Raw genomic sequence first — 21,965 nt, 5'->3', positions numbered from 1 at the left:
ACTTTGAACTTTAGATGGCTACAACATGTATAAGTATCCGACACCATGTTGCTCCTAAGTTTTATTCAAAATCCCATCATCACAAGCTTAACAATTACAAACACCATCTATCATTAACTCTGATTTCTATATTTAAAACCTAACCAAGAAGGGTTAGAAACCCCTATTAGGATTCACAGGCACACATAGAGCCGTTAGTGGATGGCTAAGGCCATTGTGTGACATGTAACCATTACCATTTAGGACTGTGTGTTGAAAGAAGATAATCATGACATCTCAAGTGTGTTGAAAGAAGATAGTCATGACATCTCAATCATTCATTCTGTTAAATCTGCATTTGGCTCTTTAAGATTCTAGCATATGGTGAGAAATTGCATGCTCACACAGAGGCAAACCCCATTTCTCTTATTATACTTATACTGATGATGAATTGGGATGGAGCATATCAAATACGAGCACATGTAATTTGATTAGAAAGAAGAAAGAATTTTTTAACTCGCTCAAACCAAATCTCTCAAAACAAATTCAGAAAAAGGTGGAAAAATTGGTGAAAATAGGGTTTTAAGTCTCCTTGTCTTTTTTTAATGATCAAAAATATTTATATAGATGAGATCCGCTCTTGCACAATTTTAATCAGATATCTCTTCTAGTTCTAATGAACTCAATTTTCTTAAAAAGACATGATGAGTAAAAACAAACTTCAAAAAGCTAAAGTTCTAAAGGAGGTAGATCTTGACTTGTACATCAATTTTGCCTTCTATTTTCTCCCCCGAATTTTTTTCAGATTGGGAGATATGTCCGATCAAAAAAAAATTTGAAGAAAAATTTCCGATTTGACATGCCTCTTTCAGAACCCAAACTATGGAATTTGACCCCAATCGCTAAACATAAGGTCTCATTTAGGAGGCAATGCTATGTCATAGGTCTCGAAAAGTTATCTAAATTTAAAAAAAAAAAATCATCTCAATCAGACAAGCCTTCGAAAATTTGGCTCATGATTCGGATTCTGATATGTTGGATTCTATCGATCCAAAGTGCTCCATATCGAGTCTATCGATCCTTATGTATTAACATATCTACGTAAGGCATTGTATTCCTAGGTGCAAGGCCTAGAAGTTAAGCTCAATTGAGGTCCATCATCATCAATAGTAGTATCAGTCATGTTGGCGATCACTTAGAATTATTGGATGGATGGTTATTATCCACCTGAAAGATCAGGCCCTTCCCCCATGTGTACATGAGATTGGGTACCTACACATCAAGATTCTCAACAGCTCCGTCATGATTAGGCACCTCAAAAGGAAAGGTGTATCAAATCTAATGTGAGTGGTTTGATATGGTTGAAAACCCAGATCATGTAACACTTTTCAATAACCATGTTTATGTTTTATGTACATCTACTTTATCGATGTTACTTCTTGGTACATAAATAAGAATGCAAAGTTTTAGTCCCTTAATGGAAATTCTAAGAGAAGACAAGTGCTTGGATCTAACTGTGACACTTGAAGATGTAAGTTGGATTTGATATTGTCTACTAATAACATCATTTAGATATCGATAGAGGGCAAGCCAATAATATCTAGATAATGCTGACCATAGGGATCAGTAGAAGGAATTGCTTGACAAGAGGAACCAATAGAAGGACAAGGGTCATTATTCTAGCTAGTCATTCTCATCTCTCAGAAGAGAAGATATAAGTTATTTCCGATATTATACATAATGTTAAGAAAATATGTTGTGGAGACTAAGGCTAGCATGCCTTAAGACCTTAAGGATATTTCTTAACACCACGCTAGGAGAAAGTGGGTCTATTTCTATCTGGTAGATGCATTAGCCACCCAAGCTAACAAAGGTTTCTTCCCTTAGGACAAGCCGAGCTACTAGAAGCAGAAATGTCATTAGTTTCTAGCTTCGGAAAGCATTTTTCCTTTTATACCATTATTTTCTTTAGCATTAAGCTTTAAAGGATTGGGACATTTTCATTTCTTTAGAATGAAAATAAGAATAAAACTCCTAACTATACAGCTGAAGTGTGAGTTATTCATTTCTATTTTCGTTCGAAAACTTAACTCCTCTCAACCAAATATATCCTATATTTTTTTCTTAATTTACCGGTCCAATCCAATCCAATATGGAAACACCATCCTACGCATAGCACAACACTAGATCATGACTACCATATTAGTACTGCGAACATAGCGGTGGTAACTGGTAGCGGCATTGGTCAATTGATGATTGCCAAGTTTGAAATAATCATAATAACAACCATCCCTACACATTGCGTGTCACGCCCCGAACCCAGCACCCGGAGTTGCGCGACCGGCCGCATGAGCCCTAGAGCAATGCCCTAAAGATCATGCAAGGCCTATAATTAACAAAATTCCAATAAATCCACAATTAATTTAATAATTCAAATAAACAAATCCGACATGTCAAAATAAACAAATTAGTTCAATTACGAGCTCTTCAAATGTTCATCGACATCAAAGAAAGATAAACAACTAACTAACTAATGACTCTGGTACTCGCACTCTGCACCCATCCCATCCAAAACTATGCATCCTGCAACTCTAGTAAGAAAAAGAAGAAGAGAGGGTGAGCTTTACAGCCCAGTAAGAATTCCTACACATCCATACCAACATAATAATAATATAAATTTGAAACTACGACAAATCGATGCACACTTTATGAAATCATAAATAGTTTCCAAAAGACTCAAATAATCAATATAATTATGTACATCAAGCATCAATGAAAGTCCATATTATACATCAAACGTCAATGAAGTCCAGCCACATAAGAATGATATAGTATATAATAGCCTATAAATCACTATGACTGTTTTCAATGCTTTTTCTTTCCATTCCATGTTAACTTGATCCGGATCAATTATCTTTCCGACTTTGGGCTACATCCCGATCACGTTTCCGGCCCATGACGGGGCAATCGATAGAATCACATTTCCAGCCTGTGACGGGGCAATCGATAGTATCACATTTCTAGCCTGTGATGGGGCAATCAATAGTATCACATTTCCAGCCTGTGACGGGGCAATCAATAATATCACATTTCTAGCCTGTGATGGGGCAATCAATAGTAACGAGATAAGCCCAAAGTCCCTGTTCATTTAATTAATTCACAAACACACATCAATCCCTTTTTCTACTTTATTTCCGACCTAGACTAACCATGGTCACGTTTCCGGCCCGTGACAGGGCAATCATTATAACATGGTTAGTCCATACCACCACATCCATAAATTCAATTATGCAGGTATAAGTTATACACATACATGCATCCATCATACTACCAACCACAAGCCAACACGATCAAAATATAATTAAATATAAAATTATTTTGCTTTGTTTGGATCATAGCATATCAAACATCTATAGTGTAAAAATATGTATATCATGTAGGATTGTCGTATAAGGATTCTTACCCTTTTATAAAAAAAACTCAAACAACTAATCACCCGCCCTGGCGATCTCGAGCCAGAATGCGCAGAACTCTGCTCAGCGTCCTCTCGTCCAATAGATTGTTCCCCTACAGAACCAAGTTATCATTAAAAATTATCCAAAACATATAAAAATCCAAGACTCCCAATGGATCCTCTTAAGGGTCCACCAATATCTAACACCCCAGGATTAACCATCAATCCATGATTTCCCTATATTAAACTAGAGAAAAACAAAGCAATAAAAGAGAGCAATTAGAGAGGGAGAAAAACAAAGAATTGTTCTCTCTCTCTCTCTCTTCCTTCTTCCCGTCAACAAAATATCAAGAAGAGAGAGTTGGCTCTCTCTCTCTCTCTCTCTTTCTTCCTTCCTTCCTGACGGAAAGGGGAGAAGGGGGCTCGGCCGTAGGTGGCCCACGGCCGGCGACGCTCCATGGTCGTCGGTCTGGGGCGTGCCGGTGGTGCCACACCCGGCGACGACTGGCTGTGCCACGCCCTACGACAGCCGGCAGGCCGAAACGGAAGAGGAGAAGGCCGAACCGGCTCGGCTTCTCCATCATTTCGGAGGCTTTCCGGCCTCATTCTCAAAGAAGCAAGGGCCAAAAACGAAGAAGGAGGAGAAGAAGGTGCTCACCTTGCCTCCGGCGAGGTCCTCCCGACCGGATCAACGGCAACCGCGTCGATTCCTCCCGCGGCAAGGTAAAACCCAATCTCTTTCTCTCTTTTTTTTTTTTTGTTGTGTGTGCGGACGACTCTCGACGGATGCCCTAGGAAGAGGAGGAGGTCTCGGCCCGATTGCTAGGATTTTTATCACCCTAAGCTCCTCCTTTCCGGTGGATTCGGGAGGAGGGGGAGGATTTTCCAGAACAGGGGAGGGAGAAACTGCCTCCCCCTTTTCATGTGTTGGGCCGTCCTTTCTCAGAGGCCGGCCCAACCCAACGTGGGCCTTCACATTTCCCCTCCCTAAAAGAAAAATTTCGTCCTCGAAATTGACATACCTGAGGTTTGAAAAAGCTGCGGATACTTGACTTTCATCTCTTCTTCGAGCTCCCAAGTAGCCTCTCTTTCCGTATGATTATTCCGTTGTACCTTCACAAAAGGAATGGTTCAATGTCGTAGTACTTGATCCTTCTTGTCCACAATTCGTACCGAAAACTCCTCATAGGTTAAATCCTCCTGAAGATATAATGGTTCATATGCTACCACATGACTCGGATCTGGGACATATTTCTTCAACATTGACACATGAAAGACATTGTGCACACTGGATAAAGCCGGTGGTAAAGCCAGTCGATACGCCACCTCCCCAACTTTGTCTAAAATCTCAAACGGACCAACATATCTAGGGCTTGCCACGAACCCCAAATCTCATCACACCTTTTGTAGGTGACACTCTCAAGAAAACATGATCTCCAATTTGAAATTCCAATTCTCTCCTTCTATTATCAGCATAACTCTTCTGGTGACTCTGAGCTATACGAAGTCGTTCTCTAATCACTTGCACCTTATCAACAGTCTGTTGTACTATTTCTGGACCTAACAATTTTCTCTCACCCACGTCATCCCAACAAATAGGAGATCGGCACTTCCGGCCATACAACACCTCAAAAGGAGCCATTTGTATACTTGCTTGATAGCTATTATTGTAAGCAAACTCTATTAGTGATAAGTGGCCATCCCATGCTCCTCCTAGATCCATGACATAGGCTCTCAACATATCTTCCAAAATCTGGATGGTTCTTTCCGACTGTCCATCGATTTGGGGGTCGAAAGCTGTGCTAAAGCTCAATTTAGTTCCAAGAGCCTTATGAAGACTCTTCCAAAACTGTGATACAAATCTACTGTCTCTATCTGACACAATGGTAACAGGGGCCCCATGTAACTTCACAATATTCTCAATATATAAACCTGCCAATCTCTCTAAGGAGAAACCAACTCTGAAAGGCAAAAAGTGTGCTGATTTGGTTAGCCGGTCCACAGTTACCCACACGGCATCATTACCTCGTAGGGTTTTTGGCAAGCTAGTCACAAAGTCCATGGTGATATGCTCCCACTTTCATTGAGGAATAAGTAGAGACTGTAATAGTCCTGTAGGTCTTTGATGTTCTGCTTTTACCTGCTGACATACTAGACACTGAGCTACAAATTCAGCAATATTCTTTTTCATACCACTCCACCAAAAATGTTTCTTTATATTCTGATACATCTTTGTGCCTCCTGGATGCATTGTATAAGCCGAGCTATGAGCCTCCTCTAAAATTTCATTTCTTAATTCTGGGACTTTAGGGACACACAATCTACTACCGAATCTTAAGGAACCATCCTCATGCATATGGAATTCGCTTTGAACACCAGACTCAACTGTTCCCCTTACCCTCTATAATTCTGGATCCTCTTTTTGAGATGACTTAATCCTCTCAATCAAGGTAGGCTGCACCATAAGATTAGCAAGTCGTACTTGAGGATCATGCAGTCGTACTTCAATTTTATATCTCTCCAAGTCCAACAAAATGTTTCTTTGTGTAGTGATCAGAGCCGCTAATTTACTTAAAGATTTCTTGCTTAGAGCATCGGCCACAACATTTGCCTTTTCCGGATGGTAATTAATAGTTAGGTCATAATCCTTTAATAGCTCTAACCATCTCCTTTGCCTCAAATTCAGCTCCTTTTGAGTATAGATATACTTCAAACTCTTGTGGTCCGTAAAAATTTCACAATGTTCACCATATAAATAGTGCCTCCATATTTTTAAAGCAAAGATCACAGCTGCTAACTCCAAATCATGAGTAGGGTAATTCAACTCATTTGGTTTCAACTGTCTAGAAGCATAAGCTATCACCTTCTCATTCTGCATAAGAACACAGCCGAGGCCCTTGCGTGATGCATCACTATAGATGCTGAAGCCTCCTGTTCCAGATGAAAGGGCCAATATCGGAGCTGTCACCAATCGTCTTTTCAACTCCTGAAAACTCTGCTCACAATCCTCCTTCCATTCAAATTTTACTTGCTTTTGGGTTAGACGAGATAGAGGCATGGCAATACGAGAGAATCCCTCAACGAATCTTCGATAGTATCCCGCCATTCCCAAAAAGCTGCACACCACGGACACATTAGTAGGTCTACTCCAATCAACTACTGCCTCTACTTTCTTTGGGTCGACAGAGATGCCATCCTTGGAGATCACGTGCCCGAGAAAGGTGATACTGTTTAACCAGAACTCACATTTCTGCAACTTGCCATAAAGCTTGTTTTCTCTAAGAGTTTGTAATACTATCCTCAAATGCTCCTCATGCTCTTGTGGACTTTTTGAATAGACTAGAATGTCATCAATAAATACTACCACAAATTGATCCAGGTAGGGTTTAAACACCCGATTCATAAGATCCATAAAGGCTGCTGGTGCATTTGTTAACCCGAAGGGCATAACCAGAAACTCATAGTGTCCATATCTAAGTCTTCAGCGTTTATTCTCAACTGGTGATATCCGGAGCGTAGATCAAGTTTTGAGAAGATTTGTGCCCCTTGCAGCTGATCGAACAAATCATCAATTCTCGGTAAAGGATATTTGTTCCGCACTATTACTCCATTTATTTCTCGATAATCTATGCAAAGCCGGAAACTGCCATTTTTCTTTTTCACAAATAGTACAGGAGCACCCCAAGGAGAAACACTAGGCCTGATGAAACCCTTGTCCAACAGCTCCTGTAGTTGTTCCTTTATCACTTTTAGTTCAGCTGGAGCCATCCGGTATGGGGCCTTAGAAATCGGTCCAGTGCCAGGAATCAAATCAATGGAGAATTCAACCTCTCTATCAGGGGGTAATCCTGGCAAATCCTCTGGAAAGACATCAGGAAATTCCCTCACAATAGGAATGTCTTCTAGTTTGAGTTCTTCCAGCTGGGTGCCCATTACCATGGCTAAGAATCCTTCATCACCTTTCCGAAGGAGTCGCTTGGCTTGTATGGCTGAAATTACTTTTGGCAGAGGTAACACTCTGTTGCCACTAAAAGTAAACTCTGGCTGACCAGAAATTTAAAATTTTATTGTTTTCTTGAAGCAGTCAACAGTGGCATGATATGCTGCCAACCAGTCCATCCCAAGGATCATGTCAAAATCCTTCATCTCTAGGACTAGTAAATCTACTTTCATTTTCCTGCCTTCAATATTCAAGATACAATCTTTGCAAACAGAGTTAACTAAAATTACATCTCCATTAGGGATGGAGACACACAGTTCAGTCTCTAGTGGCAAGGAAATCAATGTACTATTTCTTCCGACAAAATCAGCGGATACAAAAGAATGAGTAGCTCCAGGATCAATCAAAATATAGGCATTGGTGGATGAGATTTCAATTGTACCTGTCACCACAGTGTTAGAGGCATCAGCATCCTATTGTGTAAGAGCATAGACTCGCCCCTGAGTTCTAGGCCTCTGCTGTCCTCCTCGTTGTTGTTCATTCTGAGTTGCTTGGTTGGTTGGAGCTCCCTGAATAGGCTGAGATACCTTTCGAATTTGTTGCTCTCTGTGATTAGGACAAGTGTATGCCCTATGGCCCAGTTGGCCACATGAAAAACAATTTCCATTAAACCAGTGACAGTCTCTTCGATAGTGGGGGCCACCACATCTATAGCATTTTACAGTATCCTTGTGCTGAGTTTTATCATTCACAGTAGTTTGTTTCTTGAGCTTGGATTCAATATTTCTGCCTTGCTTATTTTGTAGCTCAGCTTGTCTGTTCCTCTTTTTCAAAATTTTTTCCCTCTCTTCTTGAGTGTCATTTAAGCCTCTTTCAACTACCAAAGCTTTGTTAACCACATCCTTGTAGGAAGAAAGCTCGAAGGTAGACACCTGTTGTCTGATTCGGGCTCTAAGTCTACTTTCAAACTTCTCAGCTCATTCTCTTTCATTCTCCACCTGTCCTGGAGCATACCTGGCTAGTTCCTCAAACCTTGCAGCATACTCTGCGACTATCATATTCTCCTGCTCTAACCGGGTAAACTCCCGAATTTTTTGCCGTCTCACGCTTTGGAGAATATACTTGTCACGGAAAAGCTCCTTAAATCCTTCCCAAGTCAAAGATGTAGCGTTCTGTCCCATCTTTCCTCTTTCCATATTCCACCAAATATCCGCTTCTCCCAGCAGCATAAATGTAGCAAAAGTAACCCTATCCTTATCAAGGCATCTCAGAGCATTGAAAACCTTTTCCATTTCATTCAGCCAAGTCTCAGCCTCTAAAGGGTCAGAAGTGCCTTTAAAAGCTGAAGGTGCAAACTTTTTGAATTCTGCCAAACAACATGATGCTCCTGCCGACTCGTATCCCCCTATAGGTACCGAGGAGTCACCTGCTGCTGATGATGTTGTAACTGTTGCTGCATAAATTGTTGCTGCTGTTCCATGAAGCATTGTTGCATCTCTATCATTCTCATCATGTCTGAACGGGAAGTAGCTTGTTGTTGCATCATTGTTTGCATCATCTGAGAAGCACTCAGTGGTTCATTAGGCTGAATTCCAGGCTCACCCGAGGTTCCTATCCTTGGAGTTTCCGGGGTTCCCATCTCCAAAGCACTACCAATAGGGTTGACGTACTGTTCCTGCGGGTGCATACTCCTGGCCGGCGAGGGTGGAGCACCTTCTTTTTGTTCGGAGGGCGTCCAAGCAGCGGAGCCATCGGCAAAGTGAGTCGGCCTCCTATTACGCCCACGTCCACTCCCTCGTGCCATATCAACCTACACAAGTTACTTTTAACATTTTAAGATTGCAAAGAAAATATATCTAGAGGGTACTTTAATAAGTCATTAGATATTTTTCCCCCCACTCACACTCGCCTGAACTTAAACCTTAGGATACCTAAACCTTAAGCTCTGATACCACTCTGTCACGCCCCGAACCCAGCACCCGGGGTCCGGTGCGCGACCGGCCGCATGAGCCCTAGAGCAGTGCCCTAAAGATCATGCAAGGCCTATAATTAACAAAATTGCAATAAATTCACAATTAATTTAATAATTCAAATAGACAAATCCGATATGTCAAAATAAACAAATTAGTTCAATTACGAGCTCTTCAAATGTTCATCGACATCAAAGAAGGATAAACAACTAACTAACTAATGACTCTAGTACTCGCACTCTGCGCCCATCCCATCCAAAACTATGCATCCTGCAACTCTGGTAAGAAAAAGAAGAAGAGGGGGTGAGCTTTACAGCCCAGTAAGAATCCCTACACATCCATACCAACATAATAATAATATAAATTTGAAACTACGACAAATCGATGCACATTTTATGAAATCATAAACAGTTTCCAAAAGACTCAAATAATCGATATAATTATGTACATCAAGCATCAATGAAAGTCCATATTATACATCAAACGTCAATAAAAGTCCAGCCCCATAAGAATGATATAGTATATAATAGCCTATAAATCACATGACTGTTTTCAATGCTTTTTCTTTCCATTCCATATTAACTTGATCCGAATCAATTATCTTTCCGACTTTGGGCTACATCCCGGTCACATTTTCGGCTCGTGACGGGGCAATTGATAGAATCACATTTCCAGCCTGTGACGGGGCAATCGATAGTATCACATTTCCAGCCTGTGCTGGGGCAATCAATAGTATCACATTTCCAGCCTGTGACGGGGCAATCAATAATATCACATTTCCAGCCTGTGATGGGGCAATCAATAGTAACGAGATAAGCCCAAAGTTCCTGTTCATTTAATTAATTCGCAAACACACATCAATCCCTTTTTCCACTTTATTTCCGACCTAGACTAACCATGGTTACGTTTCCGGCCCGTGACAGGGCAATCACTATAACATGGTTAGTCCATACATATCCATAAATTCAATTATGCAGGTATAAGTTATACACATACATGCATCCATCACACTACCAACCACAAGCCAACACGATCAAAATATAATTAAATATAAAACTATTTTGCTTTGTCTGGATCATAGCATATCAAACATATATAGTGCAAAAATATGTATATCATGTAGGATTGGCGTATAAGGATTCTTACCCTTTATAAAAAAACTCAAACAACTAATCACCCGCCCTTATGGCGATCTACGAACCGGAATGCGCAGGACTCTGCTCAACGTCCTCTCGTCCAATAGATTGTTCTCCTACAGAACCAAGTTATCATTAAAAATTATCCAAGACATATAAAAACCCAAGACTCCCAATGGATCCTCTTAAGGGTCCACCAGTATCTAACACCCCAGGATTAACCATCAATCCATGATTTCCCTATATTAAACTAGAGAAAAACAAAGCAATAAAAGAGAGCAATTAGAGAGGGAGAAAAACAAAGAATTGTTCTCTCTCTCTCTCTTCCTTCTTCCCGTCAACAAAATATCAAGAAGAGAGAGTTGGCTCTCTCTCTCTCTCTCTCTTCCTTCCTTTCTGATGGAAAGGGGAGAAGGGGGCTCGGCCGTAGGTGGCCCACGGCCGGCGACGCTCCATGGTCGTCGGTCTGTGGCGTGCCGGTGGTGCCACGCCCGGCAACGGCTGGCCGTGCCACGCCCTACGACGGCCGGCCGGCCGGAACGGAAGAGGAGAAGGCCGAACCGGCTCGGCTTCTCCATCATTCCGGAGGCTTTCCGGCCTCATTCTCAAAGAAGCAAGGGCCAAAAACGAAGGAGGAGAAGAAGGTGCTCACCTTGCCTCCGGCGAGGTCCTCCCGACCGGATCGACAGCAACCGCGTCGATTCCTCCCGCGGCAAGGTAAAACCCAATCTCTTTCTCTCTTTTTTTTTTTTTTTTTTTTTGTTGTTGTGTGTGTGGACGGCTCTCGACGGATGCTCTAGAAAGAGGAGGAGGTCTCGGCCCGATTGCTAGGATTTTTATTACCCTAAGCTCCTCCTTTCCGGTGGATTCAGGAGGAGGGGGAGGATTTTCCGGAACAGAGGAGGGAGAAACTCCCTCCCCCCTTTCATGTGTTGGGCCGTCCTTTCTCAGAGGCCGGCCCAACCCAACGTGGGCCTTCACATTGCGTTTGTCACATATCCTTATATAATGGCTGTGATTTAACCATTTTCCTATTCTAATTGTCCTAATGCATAATGCATAGGACATGTTTGATATTTTTCGAGTTTAATTGGAATGCCATTATGGCATTATTATGCAGCCATCACCTGTTATAGTTCATCAAGATGAGCAATAGTAACCATTTTGAGCACCATTGTAGGTACACCAATTATTTTATTCTCAGAAATTTCAATTCCAGAACTGAAACTGACAAAAGGAATTTTTTCATAAGAGACAATCATTTGTGTTTGGATTTCCTTCATTTTTGCTGCCCCCTTATCTATTCACAAACTGTTATTATGATCAGTAAGAGAATTAAATTTGATGATAATATTAATCCCATCCAAAATAGCTAATCAAAAAATATTATTTAAATTTTCTAATTCTATATATCTGCATATATTTTTATGTACTTTTTCTATTTAAACTCTTCCATTCTCATCAAATTTTTCCCTACCTTCTTATCCATTCATAAACCATTATTATGATATTTAGTGATGACATTGTAACAACCAAAATCGCACCCAAAATAACTAATCAAAAAATTTTATTTAAATTCTTTAATTTTATAAACTCATACAAATTTCCAAATACTCTTTTAGTTTAAGTTCTCATCAAACAAATTCAAATTAATTAAAATCTAATTATAAATACCACAACGAACCTATAATTAGCTCCAATAAGCCCATGTTGCATTATTCTTTAGTCTATATAAACAAATGTCGTGTAGCATTCTATAGTCTAATACTACCTATACAGACTCTGGCCAAAAAATATTATTTAAATTTTTTGATCCAGTATAACACCCAAAACCTTCCACAACTAAACGCATGCCCTCCTCACATGATCAACAATATCTTGCAAAAATAATCACATTTTCTGACAAAAAAAAAAGGTTTAGAAGAGAGATTCTCTCTTTCCCATTCCATAAATTAAAATCTCTGAACAATTGACAAACACTACAACTTACATAAAATAAAGAAAAAAGAGAGAGAAAAGAAAAAGGGAAAAGAAGTGGAAGAATCTCTCAAGATATTACATCCTCCACAGTAGTCTACAAGAGGAAGACAAGGAAGAGGGGGAAATGAATTGGCAACTTTAGTTGTCATCATCTCCAGGGGCAGACTTGGAGGAGCCACCGGTCTTCTTGGGGAGGAGCAGGTTGTGGATGTTCGGCATCACACCACCATTGGCAATAGTGACCGTCCCCAGAAGCTTGGAGAGCTCCTCATCGTTCCTCACCGCCAATTGAATGTGCCTTGGGACTATCCTCGTCTTCTTATTGTCTCTCGCCGCGTTTCCAGCGAGCTCCAAGACCTATTCATACGCGAACAGAGAAAAATACAAGATCATTTCTATGAAACACCCCCAGATGAAATTTAAAATCTCGTAGGAGCACCAAATAGTAAGAAATCACACAAATAGTAAGAAAGAAACAACAAAACGGCAAAATCCCCCAAAGAAAAAAAATGCTGGAAAACTTCACGAATACAACAACTATTCCAAATTACCCAGAACCAGATCGATGGAAGAAACCAAAACAACGGAATCCGCACCTCGGCAGCGAGGTACTCGAGAACGGCGGCGAGATAGACTGGAGCGCCGGCGCCGACGCGCTCGGCGTACTTGCCGGCCTTGAGGAAACGGGCGATCCTGCCGACGGGGAACTGGAGTCCAGCCTTGCTGCTCCTCGACATCGCCTTCTTCGAGGAGCCGGAGCCGATCGCCTTCCCTCTTCCGGCCATTGATGGAAATCCTAGGGTCAAAGTTCGGAGAAGAAGAGATCGGTATTAGGTTTCTAACCGTAAGGAGGGCTCTTGCTCTCTCTCGCTGGGGTACGGGCGTTATGATTGCTTTGCTTCAATTTATAAAGCCGAGGTGGAGGGGTATGCCCACGCCAATGAGGGAAGAGCACGCGGATTGCCATCTGCAGCCGTTGGATGGAATTCGACTGAATGGCCCGATTTTCAGGTAAGAGTACCGAGATTCCGTTAGATCTTGTGCAGAATATTACGCTAATTACACCCAGTTTTGTTACACCCATAAGCATATCCATGCAATGCGTGGAGCCCGCATGTGGAAGGGATGGAGAAGTGGGTGCACGAAGTGTCTGGGCCCCCACAAGAATATATGTACTTTAATATATAATTATTTGACAAAAGGATAGGCATGGTTTCAAGGTCCCTTACTTAGAAGTTTGCGTTCAAAAACTACAGCTTCAATTTTAACACGAAGTTTGGTTTAAAGAAATTAGTATATCCTTCCGAGCCATATTAAAGTGCCAGATTAAAATAAATATGATATTTTCATTTTGGGCTATGTAGTCTAATTAATGAATAATATATTTTAGGGTTCAATTTTACAAATTGGACTTCTAGAGATAGTGTGTTTAATGTCAGTTTTGGAAAATGGGACTTCAGCTGAGATCAAATGCATGGTTGAAGAGGCATATGAACTAAAGGGGTGCTGGGTTCGAAACGAATATTGGAATCGGAACTGAAATGACCAATTCCTATTGTTACTGGTTGGTTCAACCAAATTTTCAGTTTTACTCTTGAACTAAAAATCTTCAAAAATTGATTGTTTTCATCTATTTTTGATATATTTATATTATTTAATATTAAAAATGCACATTGGGAACTTGAAATTAACATAATTTGTTGATTTGGGTCATCTAATTCACAGGCTAACCTATGCAGGTGGTTTCTCCAACTTGACCCCAAAACTCTTAGCAATAAGCAATCATTTATCAAAGACACCTTTCAAAGAAAATTTTATATAATAAAATATGGTAGCTAGACAGATTTTTTAGTAAATGATGTATTAATTAGAAAGATTGTATAGCTGCTAAATTTATATAACGGGACCTAATCCCCAAGGCTACCTGCTCTGTATAATATCATATAGAGATGGAATTTCATTAATTCCAATAAACTAGAAAAGCAAAAGGCCTACGTAGCTAAGGGAGTAATTTGCCGTCAAGGCCATTGTACTTTGCATAACATATTTGCCTAAACTACTGACTCGGTTGCTGTAACAACCTAAGTTCTCACCTAAAAAAACTGGCCGGAAGATATTTTTTAGATTTTTTAGTCCTGTATAAGTACCCAAGATCTACCAAGCGAATAACCGTACGGGTTCTCACAATTGCAGTTCATCTGATAAACGTTATGATATGACTTGAGCAACAATATGATCACAAGCAATTGGATGATTCACGTTGTGAACCGCATTTAACATGTACATAATCGACATTTGGGATGAATACATGTGCATTCATGGCAAACTCCTGTAAGGCAGAACTTCCACCTGAAGGAGAGAAATGGCACTGTTCCTATCCATTTGAATCCATTAATAACGGTCTCAAAGGGTCACACTGGAGCAGAAGGATCTTCATTGACATCTTTCAGCATCCCATGATTCTAATGGTGTTAACACAACAAGGATGAAAGCAATAATGTAAATGCAGCCAAAAGACAAAACCATTTACTGTTCCTTAAACTTCTAACATATTGTCATTAATCCAAGAGATTAAGTTCTCAACAGGCCACAGCTAATAGCCTCTGACAGGAACCTGAAGCATGTCTCCGAAAGTTTCAGTATAAGAGCTGCCAAGAACTACAAAAACTGAACCCAAAAATTGAAATTGTCTTAAAAAAGGATAGCTTCATTAATGGAGGTTTCAGATGTCTGGCAATAGGTGCGCCCTTCACATGATGGGAGATGAAAGCATCTTCTTAAGACTTTGTGATTTTGTTTTTCTTCAACATTATCACAGGAGAGTTTGATAAGGGAGTGCAGCACACAGTACGTTAGCTAGAGTATCAAAAGAATAATAACGCAAAATTCAACAAGAACAAAAGAGAAAATGCCCGTACCATTAGCAACTTTGGTGGTCATTTTATTGCACATATGCATCACTGAACAAGAATGAGTGGAGCCACCAAGGTGGTAGCCCAGTTGGAACGGGGCGTTTACTTCCAACCAAGTGGTTGCAGGTTCGAAACGCGCGGGCGTCGATTAAATTTGGGGACCGAATGCTCCACGCCTGGACACGGGGTCTGGAAGTGCTACTGATCGGCTGGTAGCCTGGGTGGTGCCAGGTGTGATGTACTCACATGGAGGGTCGGATCGGATAACCGAGCCGGCTCACGGGTGGGGAGGGTATAAGTAAAATAGGTCGGCGTGCCCAACACACAACCCGGTTTGCCCGCATCGAACATTCTCCTGGCGGGGTGGGGGCCCAGTGGGGGCTGCTATGCGAGGTTGGGCTTGTCCCTTCCTCCCCCCTTCCCCTTTTCTTCTAGCAAAAAAAAAAAAACAAGAATGAGTGGAAATGAGAGAGAAACCAAAGATAGGGGACTAATGGTAACTTTGGCAATCATATAAATCAAGCAATAGCAGATTGTACAAAGTGCGCAGAAAATGTTTCGCAGTTTATATGACTCATCAGCACCTAATTAAATGTACCTGATTATAGTTTATACCTGAACAACAAAAAGAGATGACAATGCATCGGTTGATATGTTTTTAGGGTGGAAGGGGTAATTTTTTTGTTAGAAACTATATATATATATAAATGAATAACACAGCAAAAATTTGTATACCTTGCAATTACAAAAATTTGATACTTCAGAGATTGTTTCACGTATTCCAAAGTTTGAGCCTCCAGAATTTCTAACCCGGTGAAGAATGCACTACGAGAGTAACGTCCTAAATTTCACAGCCTGAATGCTCCAACAAAAATAGAACACATCAAGAAGCAAGAAGACAAAGAGAATTTCTCCAATAATAATGGTACCAGTATGTCTTGGTGCCTTAACATTCAAGAACTTTCACTACCATAGTACCGCCTGTATGGAAGAAGAAAAGGTAGGATATAGCTATGGCTACGAGTCTACATCACTGTTAAAGATAAGTTAGAGTTGAAGTAGTTAACTATAAGTAAAAATTTTAAAGGATAGAATCACCAATAAATTAAAGATAGAGATAATTGGCAAAAGCATCCCTTCATTCGGTTGTATCTTCTTATTTAATCAATATGATAGAAAATAAAACAACCCACATATTTAATCAATAAACAACCACCCATATTTAGTGACAACAACCCACTTCTAGCTTCTACTTCTTCTAACAGTTCTGGTAACTAGCGCTAACTGTCCTTCACTACCCTTATTATAATAATAGCCAATCTTATATATTCTATTAGATCGATAGAAGACTTCCCTATAGTCATACATTAATAGCCTCTAGCCTATCATAATTAGTCTTTATTTGGCCTACCCCAAATAGTTTACCCTAGCCTTCATTTTCTTTACTCGGCCTATGAAATGATGTCCCATGCCATCCTATTTTGGTTTCTGTGAAATCTCTTTCCTTGCCAAAGTCGATCAAAATCGTTGCTTTTCAATGATGCATATGTAGAAAGCCCATTTTTTTTAGGCTGACTTGGTCAACTCTCTTGTACAATGTTTGTTGTTTTGGCCTCAATTATCAGTAGAATGTTCGCTTAAAGCCATATGATCATTGTCTTGCCTCGACCTTGCTACGTAGTTGAATATGCATGTGTAACCTAGGAGCCATCATGAGCTTAGATGCAGTGTAGACAATAGCTAACATGCAGATGAACCTAATCATCAATGTGTCTGGGTTACTAGCCTACTTTGGCCACCATGAAGATGTTGATGAGGAGATTTCTTCAAATGTGTCCAAGTCTTCGCCACTAGAAGTTGAACAAATTCTTGATAGTTGTTGTTTCCACTTGCAAACACGGCTACTAGAAGTTTCTAGTTCGATGGAGCTAAAATTTTTAAGTCAGAGAGAATTGATGCAACAAGGAAGACTCCAACCGAAAGCAACAAGGAAGACTCCAAACTAAACTAGGAAGAGATGTCATAGCCAATTGAGGAAATTAATAATTTTAGAATTCTTTTTCTTTTAAAATTTGTACATGGTTGACCTATTTCTTATAGCCTGGTTGTAATTGTTTTAGGATTATCTTAAATCTTAGATATAATAGTTTTAGAAATCTTTTCTTATTTTATTAGAGTTAGTACAAGGGTTACCCTTTCCCTATAAATAGACCCTAATTGTATTATTTTGACACCAATAAATATATGACTAAGCATTTTTGAAGTTTTTCTTCAAATCCTAGGTTAGAGTGATTCTTTGCTTATTGTCGTGTGAGACCATGATCTCGTGACAGGTGGCTGGTGTTATGTCGAAAGCTTCAAGGTGTTCCTCAAAGAGGTTGGAGGTGCGAGGTCGAAGACCCTCAATGAGTTAGCATAAGTCATCAGTTACCCCTTCTTCATGGTATTTTCTGCTTCTACTTCAGGTTTCTATTGTGCTAGCTTGATCTCGTGCAGGCTTTCCTAGCTTACACGCACCATTTTTGTAGAAATCACCTCTCCTTCCATCTTTGCTCCATTCTTTTACCCTCCTCTCCCCAATCCTCCTTTCCAAGCCCATATTTTTTGAGTTATACAAGAGAACACCAATGGTTAGAAATTTTCAGTATTTTTCTTTTCTAGTTTATTTAGAATGTTAGATTTTAATCTGGCTGTAATTACATGCATGCGACAAATCGTATATGATATAGTGAAAGATATCTATAAGTTAAAGATTGATTATACACTATCCTATTGTTATCCTTGAACATTTTAAAAATTGGCCTTCTAAGAATAAAAATTCTTATCCTTATAGAATAATACTGATGCATCAATAGTGATGTAAAAGAAAACTAGACAAAATGATATTAGAACTAACTTAAGCCTTTGAATCGATCGATCATTAGTTTCAACTTTCTTAACAAGAAATACATATTGAACCTAATTGCACTCAATTGTATCAATTGACCCACTTCTAATTTTTAAACCCTAATTTACTAGTCTCATTCCAACTTCTACCATCTCATTCCATTTGAAATCTGGATCATTCTCTTGTCTACATGATTCCATCCCCAATTGAGCAATTCTAAGTCTAATTGAGCAACTTTTTTACTAATTTCGATGCTAACTCAAGCTCTAATCTATGTTGATCCACTAACTTGATACAATTCTCTCCAAACTGCTCATCAATTCAATCTCCCATCCATCTATTTAATGATCTTAGGATCTAATTAGATTTTTCCATGCCCAATTTAATTAACTTCTATGCATGCAAGCTACATGGACCTGACTAAGTTCATTTTAGTTTAAGTCTAAAATTTATTATTTTCAACTCAAATTAGCCTTAAAATTAAACCATGGCCACCCTCATAGCCAATGTGTCCCAATTGAAAGTTCATATTTTTGACATCTCTATTGCACAAATTAAAACCATCCCAAAGATATTCAAAAATCCATCAAAACATAATCAAAAAATAGGAAAAAAAGGTGAGAATATCAAATAAATTTTTGATTTTTTTAGCTCTCACTAATTTTATCTTCTAACATTAAAATAGATATCTTAAGATTAACTTCAATAGCAGTGTCTTAGGGGGAGGTAGCATTGGTGGATCGAGATTTTTGATTAAAAGCCCGAACTCATCCTTCTTGGTGGCCAAGAGATGTTATCTTAATGATACCACCATCCTCATTGTTGAAATAAGAAGGGCATAGGAAAGGATCAGATATGCAATCAAGGTTCTTTGGGATAACTATATTGTCTTGGAGAGAGATTCCAGCATTGTGGTGAGTTGGATGAGGACGCACAGTAGATCTACAAGTGCCCACCCGTTACTGATGGATCGACGCGGGAAGACGGTGGAGAAATAATAACAGCAGGCATTGAGAGGACACATGTTAAATGGTCTACCTACTTCGTTACAATGGTTCCTGATGATAGAGATCTATAGGAGGCTTGGGGGATTTTGAAACAACCCATCTATACTAGGAGGCCAATGGAGGGTAGATCGGGTAGCATCATATGTGACTAGGTACTCAATGGACATCATCTAGGAGAACTTATCTTTGACCTGTTCTCAACTTTGAAAAACTTTATTTGTCTTATTGAAAAAAAAGGAAAAAAAGAAATCAGTTATGCCAACCTCCAAATCCTCCTTGTTCTTAACCCCCAAGTGACCAATCTAAATGGTTACTTGGCTGATAGATTTAGAGCCCTCAAAAAAAAAATCACTGCAAATGGCTTCAAGTCCTTGGCTGCAATGAAGTCCCAAGTGGCCCATATTCCAACAACCTAAGGGAGTTACTTGAGCGAACCCTACCTCCGAGGCCCATCCCAACCATGCCATCATTGGACTCCTTCTTAGACTTTGACAGCCATATCTCCAATCTCTTTCCCCGTGGGTGTTCCTTGCCTTCACTCTGAATCTTCGTCTATAGCTGCAACATTAATACTTCCTATCACTTCCACTGTTATTACCACCAAGAAAGTTGGCTCCCTTCCACTTCATTTCAAAAAATTTGAAGATGGGTCTCCCATCTCCTGAAACCACTCATCTCTTGTGGCCCATGTTCTTGTACACCTATTACACTTAACTCCTGCTCCCAAAGATGGCTGATCCTATTCTCCCACACTTGTTGCCTTGTCCACTTTCTATGTGGCACTCTTTACCACTTGCAATTGTATCAACCCCCTTGAAAGTTGACAAACCATTGAAGAGTGCCTCTCCTTTAATATACTAAAAGCCGCTAACATTAAAGCATAGCTCATCCTCAAAGGCGTTGACCTACAATTTAGAGCATCGTGCATCCCTACACCATCCAAGGTCTCTCCCTTGGAATGATCACCTTTCTTTAATCTTATCCACTTGGCTACCTGGTCTACCTTAAATCCTACCATACCGATGGCCAACCCTCCATAGGAGTAAAAGGAGTGGCCACTTCAGCCAATAAATGCCATCCTTGAGCTTCTAGAGCTGGATTATCTTCATTCCCTTAATGGCAATATGCCTTCGTACTTATGTCAATAAGGATCTCAACCTCATACAAAATATTTTTAATCTAGAGGCTCATCCATTCAGAAAATCTTAGAACATCTCCTTCCAGCAACAATCTAGCCTCGTTTGACAAGGAATGCTCCCTAGTTCCGTGGTTTATTTCCAGAAGCTAGGTCAAGTGATCCACTACATTCTCAAATATCCCCCAAGACCAACAATGTAATGGGAGGCCTTGGATCAATTTAGAACTTAGGCAAGGGCAAGGTCATCTTTGTAGACGCCCCCCCACCTCCTTTTAGAGGACCATCATTCAAATGATAAGCTAGAGGCATTGAAATAGACATCCCCTTTTCATTCCATCTCTTTGATATGAATAGAGGAAGAAAAATCAATCAAGAAAGAGGAGCTGTCTCGGCAGAGAACTATTCATCTCTACCTCCACTTCCACATTGACTCTTAAGACATCAACCACACCCTTCTTCCATGGATTATCCCAAACCATTGAACCCACTGCTATGGATCTAAGATGCCTATAATTTCTTATGATTAGATTTGAGAAGGACATATGAACTTGAATCTCCTGTCAGCCTGCGAATCACTCTATCACCACCAAAACCTCCGTGTCTCTTTTAATTAAGTACTCATTACCTCTTCCTTTACATCGAAAACGCCCCTATCCAACATTCCAATAGCAAGTGTAATGCCCAAACTTGCCATATTGAAAGCATCTACCTCTAGAAGATTGTACAGTCCTGTTGGCTCCTCTCACCATCATAATAATGGGGCTCTTTACCTCCTCCTCTTGACCTCCACCCAGCCCTCATTGAATGCACCCCTTGAAAAATCCTTGGATTTGCTCCACTAAAAATGGCTCCTCCCTCTTCCTGCCCCTGTATTTTCCGGGATCTTCCACCACCAGTTGTCCTTCTCCGTGAAGATGGTCTAGAAAATCTTCATAGAGACCTTCTCACAACCACCATGGCTTTGATCAAGAGAGCTCCTCATTTAGCAAAGTACTTTGGAGGATTCCTAATAGGGATCCGATGTCTCTGTTTGTATTGCCCCATGACATCCATATCATCTAAACTTAAAAACTACATTGTGGGATAATGATGATGCTGGAGAGTTTCTAATTAAGAGGAGATAACTAAAGTTTTAGCGAAGTTCCACTATTACGAATCCTTAAAATATATAAAAATAGCTTAATTTCTTAATTTTATAATTCTAAGAATAATGTTTATTATATTTCTCTTTTAAGAGATTTAGAACGCCTAAAACTTTTATAAAAAAATAAACATCAAAACTTATAAGAAAGGCATATCAGTATATACGAACTCTAAAAGAAATATGAGGTATGGTATATTAAAATTTAGTTAGTTATTAATTAATTATTTTTTGTATTTTTAATACTTATAAAATTTTAATTAAATAATTTTGAATATTAAATTCTCATATTAAATATTTTTTTAATATTTTTAATTTATTTTTTAATGAAAACAACAATTCACATAGCTTTAATTTGAGTACATCCAACCATATAAAAATAAAATAAAGAGTGCAAGGTGGGAGGAATATATCATTCAGA

At 39.7% G+C, this 21,965-nt stretch overlaps 1 protein-coding gene across 2 annotated transcripts; it reads right to left on the bottom strand.

The window, feature by feature from the left end:
- Positions 1-12,385: 12,385 nt before the first annotated feature.
- LOC103724326 (probable histone H2A.2) lies at positions 12,386-13,348 on the bottom strand. Of its 2 annotated transcripts, none has more exons than XM_008815551.4 (2): positions 13,056-13,348; positions 12,386-12,816 (listed from the first exon to the last, which is right to left on the bottom strand). In XM_008815551.4, the coding sequence occupies exons 1-2, from the start codon at positions 13,242-13,244 to the stop codon at positions 12,598-12,600; spliced, it is 408 nt and encodes a 135-aa protein (XP_008813773.1). In that variant the 5' UTR covers positions 13,245-13,348; the 3' UTR covers positions 12,386-12,597. The 2 variants fall into 2 exon arrangements, with proteins under 2 accessions (XP_008813773.1, XP_038980567.1); XM_039124639.1 differs by having other exon boundaries at positions 13,011-13,337.
- Between the last annotated feature and the right edge of the window lie 8,617 nt (positions 13,349-21,965).

Source organism: Phoenix dactylifera, chromosome 3 (assembly GCF_009389715.1).
Source record: "Phoenix dactylifera cultivar Barhee BC4 chromosome 3, palm_55x_up_171113_PBpolish2nd_filt_p, whole genome shotgun sequence".
In the NCBI taxonomy this organism is placed as follows: domain Eukaryota; kingdom Viridiplantae; phylum Streptophyta; class Magnoliopsida; order Arecales; family Arecaceae; genus Phoenix; species Phoenix dactylifera.
The sequence above is the reverse complement of the archived record's forward strand: the minus strand, read 5'-3'. Positions and strand labels throughout refer to the sequence as shown.